General features: G+C 38.4%; 1 protein-coding gene across 1 annotated transcript in view; it reads right to left on the reverse strand.

The window, feature by feature from the left end:
- CCDC148 (coiled-coil domain containing 148) overlaps positions 1-24750 on the reverse strand; it is a 269382-nt gene that overhangs the window by 15761 nt on the left and 228871 nt on the right. The window contains exons 13-14 of the mRNA XM_088842480.1: positions 24406-24523; positions 22007-22147 (exon numbers count right to left, since the gene is read on the reverse strand). Of these exons, the coding sequence (XP_088698606.1) occupies positions 22007-22147; positions 24406-24523 (259 nt within the window). The remainder of the gene's footprint in view (positions 1-22006; positions 22148-24405; positions 24524-24750) is intronic.

Raw genomic sequence — 24750 nt, forward strand, 5'->3', positions numbered from 1 at the left:
TAACAAACAGACCATAAACTGGGTGACTTATAAGCAACAGAAGGGTATTTCTCTCAGTTTGGAGGCTGAAAAGATCAAGTTTTGTGCCAGCATACTTGATGTCTGGTGAAAAATCATTTCCTGGTTCATAGATGGCCTTCTTCTCACTGAAACTTCATATGGCAAAAGGGACAAAGGAACTCTCTGGGGTCTCTTTTACAAGGGCACTAATACCATTCATTTGGGCTCTGCTCTACCTCTATCTCAAATGTGTCATAATCGTGTGATTTAAGAATTGCCAGCTTTCCTCATCTGTGTCTTTTGCAGAGTCGGGTTTTCTCTCGGTCAGGTCTTTTTCAGAGAGTAAAGTCATTTCAAGTGTCCCATTTGTGGGGAGTCTACATTTCACCTCCTTCACTTTGTACAGACTAAAGGCCCAGGCTTCAGTTTCACATGGTTTGCTCTACGTAGTCTCACCCTGGGCCTCTGGAACAGGGGTCAGCAAACTTTTTTATAAAGGGCTAGATAGCAAGTGGGCTTCCCAGGTGGCGTTAGTGGTAAAGAACCTGCATGCCATTGCAAGAGACATTAAGAGATGCAGTTTCGATCTCTGGATTGAGAAGATCCCCAGGATGAGAGCACGGCAGCCCACTCCAACATTCTTGTCTGGAGAATTCCAAGGACAGAGGAGCCTGACAGGCTGTGGTTCATAGGGTAGCATAGTGTTGGACACGACTGAAGTGACTTAGCATTGCACGCACACAGATAATAAGTGTTTTACCTTTGCCAGTCATAAGATCTCTGTTGAAACTACTCAGTTTTGTTGTAGTACAAAAGGATCACATGGCAAAAGGGACAAAGGAATTCTCTGGGGCCCCTTTTACAAGGGCACGAATACCATTCATTTGGGCTCTACCTTCATGACCTAATCACCTCCTAACATCCCCATTTCCTAAAAGCACCATTTTAAAATGTGATATTAGGGTCATAAGAAATTAGGGAAGTCCTTAAGACAGAGAGAAAGCAAAGAGGAAGCCCACATCACAGAAGTAGATGAATACAAACACAAAATGTGGGGCTGCTCTGGATCAGTGGTCAGCAAACTACAGTCTGGAAGCCAAAATTGCCTCTCCTGTTTTTGTCAAATTTTATTGGAACCCAGACAGGCCCATTGTTTACATATTGTCTCTGGATCCTTTTGTACTACAACAGAACTGAGTGGCAAGGGTGAAATGCTTACTATCTGTGTGCATGCAATGCTAAGTCACTTTAGTCATGACCAACTCTACACGACCCTATGAACTGCAGCCCGTGAGGCTCCTCTGTCCTTGGAATTCTCCAGGACTAGGGGATTTTCAATTTCTCCACAGAGGTTTTCTGAGGGTGACCTTGGTCATAGTCTCCACAGAAGTCCTCAATATTGGCACCCCAATTTCATGTTTTAACTTGTATGCCAAGCAGTAAGTCTGCTATAAAACTCCCTTTCCTCCTTGACATAAACCTTAGGATCCATCCCAGCTGGTTTACCTCTTCCCTTCCTTTCATTTCTGAGCTTTTTTTTATTTCTGTGTATAAGATGGAAAAGGAGGTTAGAGAAGGAATGGAGAAGACATGAGTTGTTCCAATGTCCCAAGAAGCTAAGGAGTTGGATGACTAACAGTGAAACTGCTGAGATGTGTCTTGCTCTGAGGTTCTCTCGTGTCTACTGCTTTTACTGTAGGTGTTTTATCTCCTCAAATTCTGAGAGTGTGTTAGGAACAGAAGAGATTTTAAGCTTTGTCTCTCTACCATGTATATTTATCCTTATCCAGAGAAGATATAGATAAATATTTCTAGGTTGAGTATCCCATACAAAAACAAAGTCATATAGTTCGCCCATCCATCCATCCATTTATTGAGACAACAAACATTTACTGACTGATCCCTATTCACCTTGAAGCCTGACTAGATGCTGCCTGCCACAGCAGATGGTTTGTGCAGGTTCTAGAACTCCTGGATTCCCCAGCATTTGATACATCAGTTCAGTTCAGTTCAGTCGCTCAGTCGTATCCGACTCTTTGCGACCCCATGAATCACAGCACGCCAGGCCTCCCTGTCCATCACCAACTCCCGGAGTTCACTCAAACACATGTCCATCTAGTCGGTGATGCCATCCAGCCATCTCATTCTCTGTCGTCCCCTTCTCCTCCGGCCCCCAATCCCTCCCAGCATCAGACTCTTTTCCAGTGAGTCAACTCGTTGCACGAGGTGGCCATAGTGTTGGAGTTTCAGCTTCAGCATCAGTCCTTCCAATGAACATCCAGGATTGATCTTTAGAATGGACTGGTTGGATGTCCTTGCAGTCCAAGGGACTCTCAAGAGTCTTCTCCAGCACCACAGTTCAAAAGCATCAATTCTTCGGCGATCAGCTTTCTTCACAGTCCAACTCTCACATCCATACATGACCACTGGAAAAACCATAGCCTTGACTAGACGGACCTTTGTTGGCAAAGTAATGTCTCTGCTTTTTAATATACTATCCACGTTGGTCCTTCCAAGGAGTAAGCATCTTTTAATTTCATGGCTGCAATCAGCATCCGCAGTGATTTTTACTGAGATATAATTCAAACATTATGTAATTCACTCACTTAAATTATATAATTCAATTATTTTTAGAATATTCATAGAATTATGCAACCATCACCATAATTCTCATTTTTTTTAATGGTTACAGAGACTATTTTATCTTATGCCATAATTTCAATAAATATTTATTGAATTAAACCATAGATTTGGACTAAAAAAGTAGGCTAAAATAGCAAATTGTCTAGAAACATAAAAATAAAGAAGTTTAGATTCTTCCGCTAGTCTTTTAAGGCAATTTATAACTATGTTATATTGATGTGAAATATGGATGAAAAAATATTCTCCACACATTATCTGGATCTTTTCTTTCCAGGTAATAGGGTCCTCATCCACATGGACAACTTGATGTTGCACTGTACTGGATTTTCTTTAGCGAGTCAATTATTTTTACTTCCAAGTAAAGTGTTACTTCATTTTAGTAAGTTTAAAAATAAATATTACCTCTAATAATCTTCCTAAACTAAGCTTATAACATTTCAATAGTAACAGGACGTCCCCCCACCCCAGCATTTTAAAAAAATATATGTGGAAGTGAGTATTTCAAATTAATACAATATTTATAAAATGTCTAAAGAAATGCAAGCAAATTGTTTTTGAAATTGTTTATAAATATTAGGAATTTAAAGCATATGTGGTGCTAAGTAATATTGACATGTCTGGGAAAATGTGCTAAGTAGAAGGAAAATAATGCAACTACTCTTTCCCTGCAATTACATTTCCATTCATAAAATAAATTGAGGGACAAAAAAAAGATACTTGGTAATATTAGTAAGGCCTACAGTGACATTAGGAACATATATTTAAATAATTTCAATAAACAAGTCAAGTTAAGCAGTATAAAAAATAGACTCAAATACCCTGGGAGGCAGGAAAGAAAAAGAACACAATCACTTGTCAGAATAAAAGAGGAATTGCTGTAGAAAGGGGAAATCATCTTTCTAGAGATTTAAAAAATATGAACAGGACAGATTTGATGCCACATTCCTCCCTAATGATTGAGACTTGATTCTACAAGTGGTCATGGAGTTTGTGAATTCTATTATTATAATCCAGTCCCACGCTGAGTCTCAAAGTGAAATGTTTGAGACTCACTCAATGTTTCAGAATGTTCAATATCTAAATTCCTGAAAAGCTTTCCCCCAGGACCTCTCCAGTACTTGCAAATAATCTATTAAGTGTTTATCCTCAGATGTATCAGCCAATATACAACCATTTTTCCAAAACAAATTAATCAGATGCCAGAAAGAGTAGAATTTTCAGATTTTTTTTTTCTCCTTAGATCAAACTTAATCATTTCTGGGATTTGACTGAGATCCTTAAAAGTCTGTATCCTAGATTTTCCCTCCAAACTTCTCTAGGCAGTCTTGGTCTAAAAAGACTTTCAATTATTCCAGATTTCCTCACAAATGTCTTTTGTCTTCAAAATGATTTCATATTTTATCTCTGTGTCCTATGCTTAAAATCAAGCACAGCTAAAGAGATGATGTAGCTATTTTAATGGGGGCAAAATAAAACCCAAGAAAATGCAGTCTCCATAAAGAAATAACTAAATATATTCCAGTTGTAGGAAGCCTCACCGTCTTCATGCTTTTTAAAAATAAAAATACCACATGCTGCTGCTGCTAAGTCGCTTCAGTCATGTCTGACTCTGTGCGACCCCATAGACGGCAGCCCACCGGGCTCCCCCGTCCCTGGGATTCTCCAGGCAAGAACACTGGAGTGGGTTGCCATTTCCTTCTCCAATGCATGAAAGTGAAAAGTGAAAGTGAAGTCGCTCAGTCGTGTCCAACTCTTAGCGACCCCATGGACTGCAGCCTACCAGGCTCCTCTGTCCATGGGATTTTCCAGGCAAGAGTACTGGAGTGGGTTGCCATTGCCTTCTCCGAAAAATACCACATAGGACTTTGGATATGGGAAAATGGGCTGAACTATTTAAGAAGAGAAAAAGTAATTTTCAGTAGGCCCTTTCATAGAGTCAAAAATACTGCTGTGGAAAATAGCACTTAGCAATTAATGTGACATGCAAAAAAAAATTAACATATAAATATTCTCTTCATTCTACTTTTTGGAGAAAAAGAAAATGATAATTAAGAGGCCAGATTACGGGGATGGAGGGATTATCTACTTTTCTAAAGAGGGCATGAGACTGAAAAAAGAGGAACTTTTGTGGTTGGTGCATTGAAAAAAGAACAATGTATGAGAGCATCCACAGTAGCAAACAAAGCCCACTTAAGCTAGTTGGATAGGAAAGAAGTTTACTGCGTTGACCAGAAAGTTCATTACTTTTGGATTTCTATAATTTCTTGTGTAACAACTCAAATGAATTTTTTTGGCCAATCCAATATTAAAGGGTGTTGGTAAGTTCCTAGAATTTCTGGGAGGGCCAGAGACGATGCTCAACCCTCACAAGGAGACTGCTTCCCTGCAGACCTGCTGCAGCTCTACTAGTTCCATGTACATACGTTTGCATCACCTGTCCTGACAGCTATACTATAAGTATAGTAATGGTGTTAATTAGACTTATTGTGGTGATCATTTAATAATATATACAACTATGAAAACATTATTTTGTACACCTGAAGTTAATTATATGTCAATTACGATTCAGTTTTTAAAAGAAAGGGGAGGAGAGGTGGAGGGGCAAAGAAGGAAGATGAGGAGGAGATAACAATGATGCCAAAGACAAGCTGGCAGAGTTAGCTGGAAAATAATAACCCACAGGCATGCCTCAGAGATATTGTGGGCTTGGTTCCAGGGCACCACAATAAAGGAACTATTGCAGTAAAGCAAGTCACACAAAATTTTTGGCTTCCTAGTGTATATGAAAATTATGTTTATATTATACTGCAGTAGTCCATTAAGTGTATAAAATCATCATGTTCAAAAATGTTTTACCTTACTTGGAAAATAATTCATTGCTGAAAAATCCTAATCATCCTCTGAGCCTTTGATGAGTCATAATCTTTTTGTAGTAGAGGCTCTTGCCTTGATGTTGATGGCTGATGACTGATCAGGGTGGTGGTTGCTAAAGGTTGGGGTTGTTGTAGCAATTTCTTAAAATGACAATGAAGTTTGCTGCATTACTGAACTCTCCCTTTCACAAAGGATTTCTCTGTATCATGCAATGCTGTTTGATACCATTTTACTCATAGAAGAACTTCTTTCAAAGTGGAAGCCAATCTGCTCAAACCCTGCTAGTGCTGCATTAACTAAGTTTATGTAATATTCTAAATCCTTTGTGCTCTTAAGTGAACAATGCAAAGAAATAGAGGAAAACAATAGAATGGGAAGGGAGAGAGATCTCTTCAAGAAAATTAGAGATACCAGGTGAACATTTCATGCAAAGATGGGCAGAATAAAGGACAGAAATGGTATGGATCTAACAGAAGCAGAAGATATTAAGAAGCAGCAGCAAGAATACACAGAAGAACTATACAAAAAAGGTCTTAATGACCCAGATAACCACAATGGTGTAGTCACTCACCTAGGGCCAGAAATCCTGGAGTGTAAAATCAGTAGACCTTAGGAAGCATCACTATGAACAAAGCTAGTGGAGGTGATGGAATTCCAGCTGAGCTATTTCAAATACTAAGAGATGATGCTGTGAAAGTGCTTCACTCAATATGCCAGCAAATCTAGAAAACTCAGCAGTGGCCACAGGACTGGAAAAGGTCAGTTTTCATTCCAATTCCAAAGAAGGGCAATGCCAAAGAATGTTCAAACTACTACATAATTGCACTCATTTCACATGCTAACAAGTGATCCTCAAAATCCTTCAAGCTAGGCTTCAACAGTACCTGAACTGAGAAATTCCAGATATATAAGCTGGATTTGGAAAAGTCAGAGGAACCAGAGATCAAATCGCCAACATCTGTTGGATCATAGAAAAAGCGAGAGAATTCCAGAAAAACATCTGCTTCATTGACTATGCTAAAGCCGTTGACTGTGTGGATCACAACAAACTGTGGAAAATTCTGAAAGAGATGGGAATGTCATCTTACCTTACCTTTCTTACCTGCCTCCTGAGAAATCTATGCAGGTCAAGAGGTAACAGTTAGAACCAGACATTGAACAATGGCCTGTTCCAAATTGGGAAAGGGCTACGTCAAGGCTGTAGATTGTCATCCTGCTTATTGAACTTATACGCAGAGTACATCATGCAAAATGCTGGGCTAGATGAATCATAAGGTGGAAACAAGATTGCTGGGAGAAATATCAGTAACCTCAGATATGTAGATGACACCACTCTTATGGCAAAAAGTGAAGAGGAACTAAAATCTTTTGATGAAAGTGAAAGAGGAGAATGAAAAAGCTGTCTTAAAACTCAACATTCAAAAACAAAGATCATGGCATCTGGTCCCATCATTACATGGCAAATAGATGGGGAAACAATGGAAACAGTGATAGACTTAATTTTCCCAGGCTCCAAAATCACTGGGGATGGTGATTGCAGCCTTTAAATTGACAGACTCTTGCTCCTTGGAAGAAAAGCTATGACAAACCTACACAGTGTATTAAAAAGCAGAGACATCACTTTGCTGACAAAGGTCTATATAGTCAAAGTTATGGTTTCTCCAGTAGTCACGCATGTATGTGAGAGTGGGACCATAAAGAAGGTTGAAGAATTGATGCTTCTAACTGTGCTGCTAGAGTAGACTCTCAAGAGTCCCTTGGACTGCAAGGAGATCAAACCAATCAATCCTGAAGGAAATCAACTCTGAATGTTCATTGGAAGACTGATGCTCTAGCTAAAGCTCCAATACTCTGGCCAGCTCATGGGAACAGCCAGCTCACTGAAAAAGACCCGGATGCCGGGAAGATTGAGGGCAGGAGGAGAAGTGGGCACAGAGGATGAGGTGGTTGGATGGCATCATTGACTCAATGGACATGAGTTTGAGCAAACTCTGGGAGATAGTGAAGGACAGGGAAGTCTGGCGTGCTGCAGTCCATGGAGTCCCAAAGATTAGGATGTGACTGAGCAACTGAATATTTAACAACCTTCACAGCATCTTTACCAGTAGTAAAGTCCATCTCGAGAAACCACTTTCTGTGCTTATTCGTAAGAAGCAACTCACCACCTGTTAGTTTTGTCAGTGATTCAGATACACATTCAGGCTCCATTCAAGTTTTCTTGCAGTTTCCACCACATCTGCAGTTGCTTCCTCCACCAATGCTTAAAACCCCTCAAAGTCATTGAAAAGGATTAAAATCAACTTCTTCCAAACTCCTGCTAATGTTGGTATCTTGACCCTTTTCCATGAATCACAAATGTTCTTCATGGCATCTAGAATGGTGAATCCTTTCCAGATTTTCAATTTTCTTTGCCCAGACCCACCAGAGGAATCACTGTGGCAGCTCTCAGTTCAGTTCAGTTCAGTTCAGTCGCTCAGTCGTGTCCGACTCCCCGCGACCCCATGAATCACAGCACGCCAGGCCTCCCTGTCCATCACCAACTCCCGGAGTTCACTCAAACTCATGTCCACAGAGTCGGTGATGCCATCCAGCCATCTCATTCTCCGTCGTCCCCTTCTCCTCCCGCCCCCAACCTTTCCCAGCATCAGAGTCTTTTCCAGTGAGTCAACTCGTCGCATGAGGTGGCCAAAGTATTGCAGTTTCAGCTTTAGCACCAGTCCTTCCAATGAACATCCAGGATTGATCTCCTTTAGAATGGACTGGTTGGATCTCCTTGCAGTATAAGGGACTCTCAAGAGTCTTCTCCAACACCACAGTTCAAAAGCATCGATTCTTTGGTGATCAGCTTTCTTCACAGTCCAACTCTCACATCCATACATGACCACGGGAAAAACCATTGCCTTGACTAGACGGACCTTGGTTGGCAAAGTAATGTCTCTGCTTTTTAATATACTATCAAGGTTGGTCATAACTTTCCTTCCAAGGAGCAAGCGTCTTTTAATTTCATGGCTGCAATCAGCATCTGCAGTGATTTTGGAGCCCCCAAAAATAAAGTCTGACACTGTTTCCACTGTTTTTCCATCTATTTCCCATGAAGTGATGGGACCAGATGCCATGATCTTTGTTTTCTGAATGTTGAGCTTCAAACCAACTTTTTCACTCTCCTCTTTCACTTTCATCAAGAGGCTTTTGAGTTCCTCTTCACTTTCTGCCATAAGGGTGGTGTCATCTGCTTATCTGCAGTTATTGATATTTCTCCCAGCAATCTTGATTCCAGCTTGTGCTTCTTCCAGCCCAGCGTTCCTCATGATGTACTCTGCATATAAGTTAAATAAGCAAGGTGACAATATACAGCCTTGACGTATACCTTTTCCTATTTGGAACCAGTCTGTTGTTCCATGTCCAGTTCTAACTGTTGCTTCCTGACCTGCATACAGGTTTCTCAAGAGGCAGGTCAGGTGGTCTGGGATTCCCATCTCTTTCAGAATGTTCCACAGTTTATTGTGATCGACACAGTCAAAGGCTTTGGCATAGTCAATGAAATCTAGTGGCAGCTCTAGTCTTACAAAATCCATGGGTTGCAAAATGGATGCTGTGTTAACAGGCCTGAAAACATGGATCTCATTGTACATCTGCATCAGAGCTCTTAGGTGCCCAGGGACATTGTCTGTGAGCAGTAATATTTTGAAACAAATCTTTTATTTTTTTTTTTCCGAGCAGTAAGGCTCACCAATTTGGCTTAATTAATCAGCAAACCACGTTGTAAACAGTTGTGCTACCATTCAGGCTTTGTCATTCCATTCATACAGTACAAGAGTGGATCAAGCATAATTCAAGGTTTCTAGGGTTTTCAAAATGGTAAATGAGCATTGGCTTAAAGTTACCAGCTGCATTAGTCCCTAACAAGATAGTCAACCAGGCATTGACTTGTCCTAGAAAGCATATTCTTCTAATAGAAGGCTAGTTCATCTAAGAAAATCTCTTATTTAATGTAGACACTGAAACTGTGCCCCATAGTGTTTACAGAAGCTGATAGCTAACAGAAATTCTTGAACTTGCATTATGAAAGAACAGACAAAGGATCAGCTTGTTAAAACCTCTTTGCTTTTAATGTCTTCATTGATTAAGTTCACGTTAATATTTTTTTCTTCCTCTTTTCCTCTTTTAAACAGCATACCGTCCTAGCATCATACAGCTCAGTTGCTTTATAGGAATTTGGAGTCAGCTCCTGCCCAGGGTGAGCTGGCTGGTGGCTAAACGGGACTATGACCCTAAAACTGGGCCTGCTCAGATGCCCAATGAATGGTCTTTTGATTTCAAAGAGCTGGAAAACTCCACCCTCAGATCATACTAAGTGTCTCCATTTTGAAAATGCAGAATCATATAACCCAGATACACCTGCACAGGACACTAATTACCTCACCACTTTCCATGACTCCAATCTCTTTTCCCCATGCCTGAGACCACCCTACTTATTCTATAAATACCCCAAGGTGGATCTGAGACTTGTTCTCCATCCCCTTGCTTGGCTGCCTTGCAAATAAATTCTTTCTTGGTTATGAACCTCAGTGTCTCAGCCTCTGGTTTGCTGCACATCTAGCAAACGGATCCAGTTTGGTAACATCACGTTTATTAATTATCTTAGTCAGATCTCCTGGGAAATTTGTTGCAGCTTATACATCGCACTTGCTTCACCTTGTGCTTTTAGGTTAGAGAGGGCTTTTTTCCTTAAACCTCGTAAACCAATCTCTGCTAACTTTCAACTGTTCTTCAGGAGCTTCCTCACCTCTCTCAGCCTTCACAGAATAAATGAATGGTCTGGATTAGGCTTTGATTTAAGTGGAATGCTAAGGCTGGTTTGGTCTTCTATCCAGACCACTCAAATATTTTCCATACTAGAAATAAACCATTTTGCTTTCTTATCATTCATGTGTTCACTGGAGTAGCACTTTTAATTTCCTTCAAGGACTTTTCCTTTGTGATCACAACTTGGCTAACTTTGGCACAAGGAACCTAGTTTTCAGTCTATCTTGACTTTTGACATGTCCTCCCTCACTAAGCTTAATCATTCCTAGTTTTTTATTTAAAGTGAGAGACATAAGACTCTTCCTTTCACTTGAACACTTAGAAGCTTAGGGTTATTAACTGGTCTAATTTCACCAAGAAATTGTGTCACCAGGAATAGGGATTCCCAAGGACAGTGAGAGAGATGAGGAAGCAGCAGGTCGGTGGAGCAGTCAGAATACACACATTTATCAATTAAGTTTCTCGTATTATGTGGGCATGGTGTTAAAATAATTACAATAGTAATATCAAAGATAACTGAGCACAGAACACCACTACAAGTATAACAATAATATTTTAAGTACTTTGAAGACACCAAAATGTGAAACAGAGACACAAACAAGCAAATATTGTAAAAATCCCACTAATAGACTTGCTCGATGCAGGGTTGCCACAAACTTTCAATTTTGTAAAAAAAAAAGAAAACCAAAAACAAAAACACAATATCTGTGAAGCATAATAAAGAACAATAACATGAAGTATGCCTGTAGTTAAAATAAATAAATAAAAGCTATGCAATTATTCCACCCCAAGCTGAGAGTTTTCATTACCACCCTTGCCAGAAAGTAGATTCTTGCTTTCTCACACAGCTCTCTTAACAGTGAAGTATCAAATGGGTGTATCTCATTGCCACATAGTATATCATGAGAGGCTGGGGAAATTGAGTCTCTAGCCTCTACTCTGGAAGATGAATGCATAATATGGGGTATTCCCCAGCTGTGAGAATGGTGTGGCCAGGGAGCCAAAAATCATGGCAAATATTCTCCATTGGCAGTATGGATCCAACGTTGGAACTAGAAAGACAATAGGTCTTGACAGATGCAGTATTGGAAGTGAGAGTGCAGGTCATAGCATCACGAGTGGCAGCCAGATCTCAGGTTCGTGTAAGGTGCTGGATGGTGTTGTCATTACTTTGATGGGGGTGGCTTGAGGGAGAAACATGTTTAGTGCATGAAATGCAGGTAGGATATCAAGAGCAGTTTGAAGGGATTCTGGGAAACAGAAGTGGCATAGTTTTTGAATCTCTTCAAATTATTTTATAAAAAGAAACAAAAATAAATAGAACAAAGCCAAAAACCATGGTGATAATCTTTCCTAGTAGGTGACAAGAAATTGCCATATACTGCAAAATAGAAATGGGCAGGGAGGAAACCACTGAGAGTTAAAAGACTTCAATGTACCATCTTTGCAGGACAGAAGAAATCAAGTGTATCACATGGACTTGAGAACCCTAAGAGAGTCAAGAAGTATTTGTTGGAAACTTCAGCTGAAACTGGAGAGTCTTACACTCTCTAATAATAAATGAATATAGGAGTTTGCAGTAAAGTCTAAAGGAGCCAGAGAAGTCTGGGTCCCATGAATTCCCAGACTAACAAGACAAAACTTACTTCTAGGACAACATCTCACAATAAAGAGAAAACTTCTGCAAAGAGAATCCAAAGTAAAGAGCACAGGAATAACAGTCAAAGGAAATAGCAGGTCCAGATAAAAGTAAGGGAATGCGGGAACACAAATCTCTAGAAAATAAGCTGTAAATTTTTAAAAGAATGTTGCATAAACACAACAGAAATTCTAGAACTGCGAAGTCAGAGGAAATATCTTGAGTCACATCACTTCTGAAAGTTAAGAAAAACCTCATTTCAAGCATGAAAGAAAAAAGGAAAGGATCAGATCTTAACACTAACAGGAAAAAACAGATTAAGAAGCAGAATAACATCCCTACAGATCAGGAATGAACACAGAAAGACATCAGCATAAGACAGATTAGAATTATAATCTAAAAATTAACAAAATATGAAAAGAATACAAGATAAAAAATAATAATCAGAATTGGAAAACTCAGAGATTAGGTGATATAGTCACAGAAAAAATTCTAAAGGAAAGAAAAACTTTTCAGAAATGAGGTTAACTAGAAGGAATAAAAAAAAATGGCCTAAGGATTTATTTCTGCTTCATTGACTATGCCAAAGCCTTTGACTATATGAACCACAATAAACTGTGGAAAATTCTGAAAGAGATGGGAATACCAGACCACCTTACCTGCCTCTTGAGAAACCTGTATGCAGGTCAGGAAGCAACAGTTAGAAAACGACATGGAACAACAGACTGGTTCCAAATAGGAAAAGGAGTACGTCAAGGTTGTATATTGTCACCCTGCTTATTTAACTTATATGTAGAGTACATCATGAGGAACGCTGGGCTGGAAGAAACACAGGCTGGAATCAAGATTGCTGGGAGAAATATCAATAACTGCAGATAAGCAGATGACACCACCCTTATGGCAGAAAGTGAAGAGGAACTCAAAAGCCTCTTGATGAAAGTGAAAGAGGAGAGTGAAAAAGTTGGTTTGAAGCTCAACATTCAGAAAACAAAGATCATGGCATCTGGTCCCATCACTTCATGGGAGATAGATGGGGACACAGTGGAAACAGTGTCAGACTTTATTTTTGGGGGCTCCAAAATCATTGCGGATGCTGATTGCAGCCATGAAATTAAAAGACGCTTACTCCTTGGAAGGAAAGTTATGACCAACCTAGATAGTATATTAAAAAGCAGAGACATTACTTTGCCAACAAAGGTCTGTCTAGTCAAGGCTATGGTTTTTCCCATGGTCATGTATGGATGTGAGAGTTGGACTGTGAAGAAAGCTGAGCGCCGATGAATTGATGCTTTTGAACTGTGGTGCTGGAGAAGACTCTTGAAAGTCCCTTGGACTGCAAGGAGATCCAACCAGTCCATTCTAAAGGAGATCAATCCTGGGTGTTCATTGGAAGGACTGATGCTGAAGCTGAAACTCCAATACTTTGGCCACCTCATGCGACGAGTTGACTCACTGGAAAGAGACTCTGATGCTGGGAGGGATTGGGGGCAGGAGGAGAAGTGGTCGACAGAGAATGAGATGGCTGGATGGCATCACCGACTAGATGGACATGTGTTTGAGTGAACTCCGGGAGTTGGTGATGGACAGGGAGGCCTGGCGTGCTGTGATTCATGGGGTCGCAAGGAGTCGGACACAACTGAGCAACTGAACTGAACTGAACTGAAGGATTTCAATGGACATATCTTCAAAGAAGAGATACAAATGGTCAAATAAGCATATTAAAAAATGCTTAATATCACTAATAATTAAGTAAATGTGAATCTAAACCGAAACGAGATACCAATTCACATCTATTAGAATGGCTGGTAAAAACAAATGAAACACAAAACAAGTGCTAGGGAGCTGTAGAGGATGTTAAGACTTTGGAAACCTTCTACATTGCTGTCAGGAATAAAAAAAGAAATAGCTGCTATGGAAAACAGTTTGACCAATTTTCAAGAAATAAAACATAGAATTACTATATCCAGTGATTCTACTTCTCGGAATATACTCAAAAGAATAAAAGCAAGGGGTGTGAACAGATATTTGTGTACCAATATTCATAGAAGCCATATTCATGATAGTCAAAAGTAGAAAACATACCAACTGTTCACTGAGAAATAAACAAAACGTGGTCTTAAAAAGTGGTATATACTATTCAGCCTAGAAAAGGAATGAAATTCTATACATGCTACAGCATGGATGAATTTTTAAAGCATGATGATAAGTGAAGCGAGCCATTCACAAAAGAATAAATACCTTATAATTTGAATTATATGAAATACCAATTTGGAAAACTCAGCAGTGGCCACAGGACTGGAAAAGGTCAGTTTTCATTTTGATTCCAAAGAAGGGCAATGCCAAAGAATGTTCAAACTACCGCACAATTGCACTCATCTCACACACTAGCAAAGTAATGCTCAAAATTCTCCAAGCCAGGCTTCAACAGTATGTGAACCAAGAACCAACTTCCATATGTACAAGCTGGACGAATCGCCAGTCCAAGTTTGGTGCATGATACAGGATGCTCGGGGCTGGTGTACTGGGATGAACCAGAGGGATGGGATGGGGAGGGAGGTGGGAGGGGGTTCAAGATGGGGAACACATGTACACCCGGGGCAGATTCATGTCAATGTATGGCAAAACCAATACAATAATGTAAAGTAATTAACCTCCAATTAAAATAAATAAACTTTAAAAAAAAATAGAAAAGGCAGAGGAACCAGAGATCAAGTAGCCAACATCCATTGGATCATCGAAAAAGCAAGACAGTTTCAGAAAAATATCTACTTCTGCTTTATTGACTACGCCAAAGCCTTTGACTGTGTGGATCACAACAAACTGGAAAATTCTGAAAGAGATGGGAATACCAGTTCACCTTACCTGCCTCCTTAGAAATCTGTGTACAGGTTAAGAAGCAGCAGTTAGAACTGGACATGGAACAATGGATTGGTTCCAAATTGGGAAAGGAGTACGTCAAGGCTGTATATTGTCACCCTGCTTATTTAACTTATATACAGAGTATACATGAGAAATCCCAGGCTGGATGAAACACAAGCTGGAATCAAGATTGCCAGGAGAAATATCAATAACCTCAGATATGCAGATGACACCACCCTTATGGCAGAAAGTGAAGAAGAACTAAAGAGCCTCTTGATGAAAGTGAAAGAAGAGAGTGAAAAAGCTGGCTTAAAACTCAACATTCAAAAAACTAAGATCATGGCATCTGGTCCCATCACTTCATGGCAAATATATGGGGAAACAGTGGAAACAGTGAGAGACTTTATTTTCTTGGGGTCCAAAATCTCTGCAGATGGTGACTGCAGTCATTAAATTAAAAGATGCTTGCTCCTTAGAAGAAAAGCTATGACAAACCTAGATGGTGTATTGAGAAGCAGAGACATTACTTTGCTGACAAAGGTCCACCTAATCAAAGCTATGGTTTTTCTAGTAGTTAGTATGGATGTGAGAATTGGACCATAAAGAAAACTGAGTGCTGAAGAGTTGATGTTTTTGAACTGTGGTGCTGGAGAAGATTCTTGAGAGTCCCTTGGACTGCAAGGAGATCAAACCAGTCAATCCTAAAGGAAATCATCCTGAATATTCATTGGAAGGACTGATGCTGAAGCTGAAGCTTCAATCCTTTGGCCACCTGATCTGAAGAACTGACACACTGGAAAAGACCCTGCTGCTGGGAAAGATTGAAAGCTGGAGGAGAAGGGGACGACAGAGGATGAGATGATTGGATGGCATCACAACTCGATGGACATGAGTTTGGGCAAGTTCTGGGAGTTGGTGATGGACAGGAAAGCCTGGCATGCTGCAGTTCATGGGATCACAGAAAGTCAAACATGAGTGAGCAACTGAACTGAACTGAAAATAGGCAAATTCACAGAAACAGAAAGTAGAATAGTGGTTACCAGTGGCTAGGAGAGGTCAATGGAAAGTTCTTTTGGATGAATACAAAATTTCATTTTGGGATTACAAAAAGTTATGGAGATGAACAATAGTTATGATCGCACAAGAATAATTCAAATAATTATAATCAAAATATAGTGTTTTGAAGGATCGTCCCTTGGGTGATTCAACAGTAAAGAAAGATAGAAGTAGAAGGTCTCATCCGAGAGTTCTCCAAAACTTAGAGATTGATGGAGATGGAGGAGTCAGCAAAAATGTTTGAGAAGAGACTAAGGAAGTAAGAGTTAAAGCAGATTGGTGTCATAGAAGTCAAGAGAGGAACATGTTCCAAGACTGGGTGGTTGTAATGCTGCCATGAAGTCAGTAAGACGATGACAGAAAATGGTCACTGAATTTGTCAGCATGGAGTTCACTGGTGACCTTGCTAGGAGCAGTGCCAGTGGTGGGTGAAGGAAAAGCTAACTCAGGACAAGTGACAGTAGCTAGAAAGTGAAAGTGTTAGTCGCTCAGTCGTGTCCAACTATTTGCTCCTCTGTCCATGGCAAGAATACTGGAGTGGGTAGCCATTCCCTTCTCCAGGGGATCTTCCTGACCCAGAGATCAAACCTGGTCTCCTGTATTGCAGGCAGATTCTTCACCATCTGAGCCACCAGGGAAGCCACAACTAGAAAGTGAGACGATAACTAAATACCAGGAGGCAACTCCTTGAAGAAGTTTACCTAAGAAGAGGAGCAGAGAAATAGCTTGGTAGCTAGGGGGAAATGTGAGGCTAATGGAGATCCGTTTGTAAAATGGGATTTATTCAAGCATAGGTATATGCTGAAGGAAAACTTGAAAAAATAGGAGAGAGAGAGCATAATCAAGGAAGACAAATTCTTGTGGAATTGAAAGGGGATGAAACTCAAATCACACGTGGATTTCAGGTTATGTTTTTTGTGTTTTATTTAAAAATTACTTACTGATCAGGACTCACTAGATTGATCTGATGACCCACAGTTTGAAAAACAATGGACCTATGGCATATTATTTTACCTTCTTGAATCTATTTCTTTAACCATAAAATGGGAATGGCAATCTTAAAAGGTTGTTATGATGGTCAAATAAGACATCATATGTAAAGTATATATACGGTACTGAGCACACAGCTTGTGCTCAATAAATGTAACGATTATTAAAACTACTTTTAAAAACAGAGAAAGTTAATAAGGTCTGAGTCTGGGCATAACCAGAACATATCTAGGTGGCTGCCTAAACTTCAACTAATATTTTCATCACAACCACAAGCAGCAGATCTATGGTGTCACTCTCTCCTGCTGTGTAGTACCAGCTACTTCTATTTGTGTGATTGTTTAGAAATAGCAAAAAATTATGCTTGAGTTTTATTTGAAACACTTCCTTTCTATAAAATCACCCAGATATTTAATTGAGAACATGGAAATTTTGATAGCATTCTAAATTTTAAAACATTCTTCCCAAACAACCACACAAATACATTTTCCCAAGCCAAACAGATATCCCTAGGCTTGAACTGCTATTTCTAATTTCTAATTTATTCTTACAGGCTAATTTACAAAATGAAATTATTTGGATGTTTGGTTTGTAGTAAACATGGTAAACCAAACTGGTTTCTAAATTTAGAGAAAGGTTGAGTCTCCTCTTATAATAATGGAGAAATAATAGAAGTATTAATGACAATGAAACTTTCATAATTAAAAAGTCAAATTTTGAAATAACAAACAGAAATGAATATTATTAGGTAACAACAGCATAAATTGTGATTCTTGCAAATGGTTATTTTGAGCTCTTTTCATGGGATAATGCAACCTAAAATACAAACTAAATGATAATATATGTCCCAGATGTGTCATAATTAAGTTCCATAGTCTTTGGAGAATTTAATACTATTAAACATAAAAAGAGATTGGAAAATAGTGCATAAAATTCTAAAAATCATTAAAGAAAGACAAAATTGTTTTAATAGATGCCATGACTTCTATGTCTGATAATTTGTAAAATTTTAGAAAGTAGTAATTATTATTATCCATATAAATGTATTCAAAGAAAAATCTTGTTTATGTATAATAGGATTTGAGGATGAACTCTAGATTTTAAATACAGTAGACTCCATATCCTTTCTTGGAGGTTTTTGAGGACTGATTTTTGGTAATATCTCTTTGGCATAAAATGTTTTATGAAGTCCAGCTTCTCGGAGTGCTAACTCAAAACGAAGTCTAGGGTCAGAAATTATCTGTAGAAATAAAATGATATAAATATTATATATATAAATAATATAAGTAATACAAATAATATAAAATAATACAAATAAATTTACCAAAGTAAATTTTATCATTTAGTTCCATATTTCCCCAAGCTGTATAGTTTGTTTTTGCTAGATGGATAACTAGATGACAATAAATTTTGTGTATACAGTGACTATATTCTGGTTATTTTTACTGAAATAAAGGTCAAAATTTTTTGACATTATCACTTTTCAGTATATCAGTGGTTTCCAACATAAGATGTATAGAAATATTGTATACTAGATTAGTTAAAATAAAACATTAAAGTTATTAAAAAATGGGATAAAAGAAGCTTACTTTCAGTACTATCATTGATTTGTTATTTATTGTTAGCTGGGATTATGAAATATAAACAACCATTAGTTAAAATAAACCTAAATCACAGTCTTGTATATTTGTCTTTAAACAGACCTTTTAATTTCTCCATCATTTGGTAATATGTCAGTTAAGTTCAAATACATGGCTACTACTTGAAAAGCACAATCAATAGAACATTTTTTCCAAGGCCAGATTTCTATTTCAAGCAGAACTAGAAAAAGGTTCTATCAATCTGATTCTAAGTGGGAATAGACATATGAGTAGTTCAATTTCTGTTTTCATTTATAGCTGATTAGGCTTTATTTCTTCTTCTTATGAATATTAATGTCAACAGACACTGTTTGCAATAATAAAAAAGTGGCCACATATAGATTTCAGCTAATGAAGGAACATTATCCCCCTAGAGGATGGGATAATAAGCTGTTGAAAGCAGCCCCTCCTTCAAGGAGCTGTTAGACTAATAGAGGTAATAAGAACGTACACAGATAACTACAGTCCATGGCAACATGTGACAGATGCTCCAAGAGTACTAGAAGACAGTGGGACATCTCCTGGTGCCAGTGGGACTAGGATGGTCTCAGGTAAGGAGGATAACTTGAGCTCACTTTGAGGTCCAACTTATTCTTCTATAAAGTTGGGAGTGGAGGAGGAAGAGAGATCAAGCAAGAAAGCAAGGCATATGCTAACTTAGAGATGAAATGGGTCAGTTTAGGATCAGGGCAATTTGGGTGGAGTACTTGGTACCATTGGGGAACATTGAAAAAGGACACTCCTAAGACTAGGACTTGAATTTTAAAGGCTTGAAGCCTATGTCACGGAGTCTGGGGAGCTACTGAGGTTGTGTTTCTGTTTTCAGCATGGAACTAATATAATCAGAACTGTTGCATAAGGAGATATATCTGATTATAAGTTCAGGATAAATTAAGGCAGCAGGCAAACAAGAGATAGAGGCACAAAGAGTGCTTAAGAGTCTACTACAATTGTCTAGACATAAAGTAATAAATGCCTAAAATTGGCTGGTAGCAAAGAAGAGATAACTGTCCAAAACATTATGAAAGGAAGAATCATTAGAACTTGGCAACTGATCAGATACAGGGACGGGGGCAGCGATGCATATAAATGGAGAATAACATAGAATTTGTGTCGGCAAAGCAAAATATTTAAGTCTTAGACTTAGGTTTCTTCTCTTTTGCCCCAAAAAGGTCTTCCTGGTCACTCTCATCCACTTCCAAGGATTCATGTTCCACCTGTGTGCTGTTGACATCCTAATTATCTCCAGGATTCACCATTTCTCCCCCAGCTCCAGATGTGTGATTTTAAACCATTTTCATAATTATAGTTTTTTCAACATATATCAAGTGAAATGGACATCTGCCTCCCCTATTGATGTCCCTTTCCCCAATTCTCCTCCCCAGAGAAAGCCCAGTAGTTTCTTGCAAGCATATATTAGACATCTTCACCCTAAACCTGACATGAACAAAGCAACTGCTCTCTCCCTAAGTCTGTTTTTTCCTTCTGTGTTCTTATATGGTTAATGGCAGCACCACCTAACGATTGTAATTTATTGAATTGCTACTAGGTGCCAGACAATATTCTAGGCAATTGACATTTATTATCCTAATCATCACAAGAAACTTACAAATTATTGTTTTACAGATGAAGTAAACAAAACATAAAGATGTTAATAGCTTACACAAGTTCACACAGCCAGCAAACAGTGGATGTGGATTTTAATCCAAAGTGTAGGCTCTTCTCAATATCACTTGCTGCCTAGTTTAGAATCACCCTCACTTTCATTATCCTCTCCTCAGCCAGAGCCATACATGCTTCCGCATCCCACCCTCCCCCTACTCCGCCCTCCCCTGACTCCACCCCACTTCCATGAGGTCTCCACCATCTTAAAAGAATCCAACTCCACCTACACCAATTTTCCATTCAGACACATTGCTATAACATGAAGATTTGATATACTTCACTTGCTTCAAAGTCTCCCCTCTGCTCATGGGTTAAAAGGTCAAAAGTCTTCAGGAAGTAAGATCTACTATACTTTCCACAGTCTGACCCGAATTTATGTTTGCAGTCTTGTCTTCCAGCACCCACCCTTACCATGTACCTTACACTGCAGACGTACAAGTAAGGACCTCTTCTCACCCTCTTCTGCTTGATCAAACACTTATATCCTCAGCCCAGGTACCTGAAAGCTTTCCAGCTTCTGACTTCAATTCTTTACAAGCCCAGATGCCTTCCCTGCTTTGACTTCTAGAGATACTATTGCATCTTCTAATTAACCCCTCTGCCTGTGCCCACCCCTCCCCCATTCAGTTTTGCTGTTGTTTTTAGTTTAAATTATCTGGAATGAATTCTGTTACTGATGCCAAAATTCCTCAGTGGAGACGGAGCTTAGTTTCATCTTTTCCACCTGCTCTGACTTCCCATTCAGGGTTGTCTGCACTCCTTTCCTCTTGCTGTTGCAGCCCTCAGCCCTCTATCAGGGAGGTAGGTGATCTCACTCTAGTGGCATTATTCCCGTGTATTCTACTTTCCTTCCCAACTCAATTCTCCTGTTCACTTCCTCCCCACGGAACAAGTTTATCTTGTACGGGATGCAGCCCGGGATGTATCGGGCTCAGTGCAGATACAGTATATGTTCCATAAATATCTGCCCAATCAATATGTAAATTGTCCTTTTTATTAATATTCTTTAGCAAAGTATGCAGCACATAATTGAGGCACTGCTGCTGCTGCCAAGTCACTTCAGTCGTGTCCGAGTCTGTGTGACCCCACAGATGGCACCCCCGTCCCTGGGATTCTCCAGGCAAGAACACTGGAGTGGGTTGCCATTTCCTTCTCCAATGTGTGAAAGAGAAAAGTTAAAATAATTAAACATTTAGCTTTTCTTAGATTTGTAAAGTTTACAGCTACTTTATCCCTTAACTTCCGTGATATCCAATCATTCATATGTCCTGGCTCCCTCTCTTTCATCCACCTAAAAAAAGCTTCTTAAAATCCCTTCTCCGTTATAGAAACAGACTAAAATGATTCAGAAGCACCTAGAAATAGTTAAATAATCTCTTAATACCTTTTCCCACAGCAAGTGTTTTATCATTAGCTCTGATACATTATTTTCTGTTCATTTTAATTTCAGAAAGCTTCCCTCTGCTTTGTCTTATCAGTATCATCAATTGTTTCATTAATAGGATTTATATTATGCATTTAAACAAATTCTGAATATGATAAATATTTAAACAAAAATACAATATGAACACAACTTTAAAATTTTATAAAATTGTTTTAGATTAAAATAATTTCCAATGACAGACTCATAACATTTTTAAAGTGTTTTGTTCTATGGTCACCTATTAACATTTTATAATATTAAGAAGTGTTCAGTAATTACATATAATTTATGTTAATATGCATGGTATTTAAATATAAATATTATAAATAATTTGTAACCCAAAATACACACTTCTACAATTCTTATCATCATCATGGCTTTTGCATCAATCTTGCTAATTTCCATAATTACCTGCTGTTCATTGTATGTATTCAACGTGAAGAGTGGCTTTTGAAGAATAAATTCTTCTTCGGTTCCAATACCCATCCTTGCTTTTGATGCCACTGTATCTGACATCATTCTAACAGGATCAAATTGAGCGACAATAGCAACCTGAGAGAAGAGAAAACATGGCTGCTGGGAACAAGATACAAGCTAAATACTTCTGGGCAACATTATTAATGCTTAATATCCATTAAAGTTGAGAAATTTTATTATTGCATAGTTACAGGTATGATTAAATTTAGATAAAAATTTCTTCCTGATCCAAAGTCAAGGGAAATTTTATACAGAAAACCTACATATTCAATCACCTTGAAAGTAACCAAAAGTAGAAAACATTAATTTTTAGAGACTAGAAATCCGTGGCCATAGTAATGACTCCATGAAGCTTTCTAGAAAGTTTAATCTGATTAAGCTGAGTCTAGAGTATATCATTTACGGGTGAAGTCATGTGTGTTAGCATTATTGAGCAAGATGGGTGAGTTTTCATCGTACTGAGCAACAAGATTTCCAGGGACTGTTAAAAACCATTGTTTCCTCTTCCACTGAAAAACTCCAAGAGTCATTTTAATCCAAATGCCCTTGTCCATTATGATAATTGAAATCAATCAAACCTGCATCCTAATGAAAAGAAGCCACTAATTTTGTAAATTATATGCCACCATTAATAACACCTGCCTGCTAATTCCTAAAGTCAAGAAATAGCAATAGGAAAATTTTATTCCATATTTAATTCCATTTAGAAATTATAATGACATAACTGGAGGTTGAACATACTTTAATTATTATAGGTTTTACTAGCCAAAATGTCTTTTACTATAGTTCTAAACACTGATTACAGATAACAGGCACAGATATTTCCTCTTTCAAAGGTCTCACAGATGGAAAAAGAATCTCAATCATATGGACTGTAGTTGTCAAAATGATATTTTGAACAAAATGTGTTTAGTAATAGTGACATTAAATTTTGTCCCTAGAAGGCCATGGTATATCATTATTGGCTAGTTATTGAAAAATTTTAATTTCATTGACTCTAAGGTGACCAGATATATATTCCTATGATTTATATTTCTATAATCTGTTTTATCAAAGATGGACATAATACTTGTATGCATTTATACTTCCTTTATATGATTTCATTTAACTTAACTTCCTTGGTTTGAATTCATATTTACATTGAGTAGCTAGGTGACTTTGGGAAAATTCTGGCTGCTTCAATTTTCTCTTCTCTAAAATAATAATTCCTACATCATAGGGTTGGGGTAGGAGTTAAATGAGGTAAGACCTAAGAGCATTTAGAAGAGGGCTTTACACTTAATCAGTATTCCAAAAATGTGAATGCACATTACTGCAAACCTGTGAGGTAGGCTGCTGGTGTTCTGTAGTTCAGTCACCGAGTCGTGTCTCACTCTTTGAGATCCCAAGAATGAGACAGGTACTGTTACTATTATTCCACTTTTCAGAGGAGGAAATAAAGTTTACGGAGGTTAAGTGAAAGACCTAAGTTTCTTCTGCCAGTAAGCAGTAAGCCAGGTTGTACCAGCTTTGAAGGAAGCCAGAGAATCTTATCCAAGATTCTATGCTAACTCCCAACCACAGATAAGGAGAACCAGTCAATCATTTCCTGTCAGCTAGGAAATGGTATCAGAGAAGACTTTGGAGCTGATGAGTTGTGCTTATCACTGTTATGTTAACAACACTGAAAAATTACCAAGCAAAACTGCTGCTGCTGCTGCTGCTAAGTCACTTCAGTCGTGTCCGACTCTGTGTGACCCCATAGACGGAAGCCCACCAGGCTCCCCCGTCCCTGGGATTCTCCAGGCAAGAACACTTTATAACATTTCCTAAGGCCTGAAATTCTTGCTCTTGCTATCAATACTATTTTCAAAACTTTTGTCTACTTTTATGAGCCAAAGCAATAGGAGGCTTTTATTTCCCCACAAAAACAGTTGTTTTAAGAAGTGATTTTTAACCTTTTTGTTGACTGTAGGATATTTTCAAACAGAGGTTCCTTCCCTAGGGGAGTATTATCTTGCTCAAACTACACCACATTTTTTTTGAGGAGAGTAAAATTCTTTAGCTACACGCAGGGATACTATTCAGCTTATAAACTAGAGGTAATATGGATGTATTTAAATCTTGGGAGAGCTTTTTTTAAAGGTTCTGATAAAGTTCTTTTCATATACTAAGAAACTGAAAATAAGTCAACATAAATCTAATTGTTCCCAGGAATGAAGATCAGTGTCCCAATTTGGAAAAGTTACATTTTATATAGCAGATGTCATGAACTATGTCCTAGTAATAATGTTAGTAAGAGCATTTAGAAACGTTTTTTAAACCACCCATGAAATTCTCCAAATTAAAAACACCTGTTTCCTCAGGGCTTCTAGCCTCTTTTCTCTCTCTTCTTCTTCAAGTGCTTCTTGAAGGGCCACTTCTTTTTTCTCCATCAAACGCTTTTCCAATAATTCTTGTCTGTATTTAACCCTTTAAAAATAATGCACAGGGAAGTTAGGAGAACATCATGATAATGTTGGAGATTATATGGACAGCAGCATATGGGCAGAAGTCATCTCAGAAGTGACATCACTGTCATTTTGTTTTTACTTGCTTTGGATGATTTCTCATATCATAACCATAAAGGATGTTTCTATAAAATATAATTCACAATACTTCTAACAATAATCATAGAACTGCAGGTCATGCAGGCAGGA

The sequence above is a fragment of the Moschus berezovskii genome, chromosome 2 (assembly GCF_049115385.1).
Source record: "Moschus berezovskii isolate FMDL1 chromosome 2, NW_MosBer_1.0, whole genome shotgun sequence".
NCBI lineage: Eukaryota > Metazoa > Chordata > Mammalia > Artiodactyla > Moschidae > Moschus > Moschus berezovskii.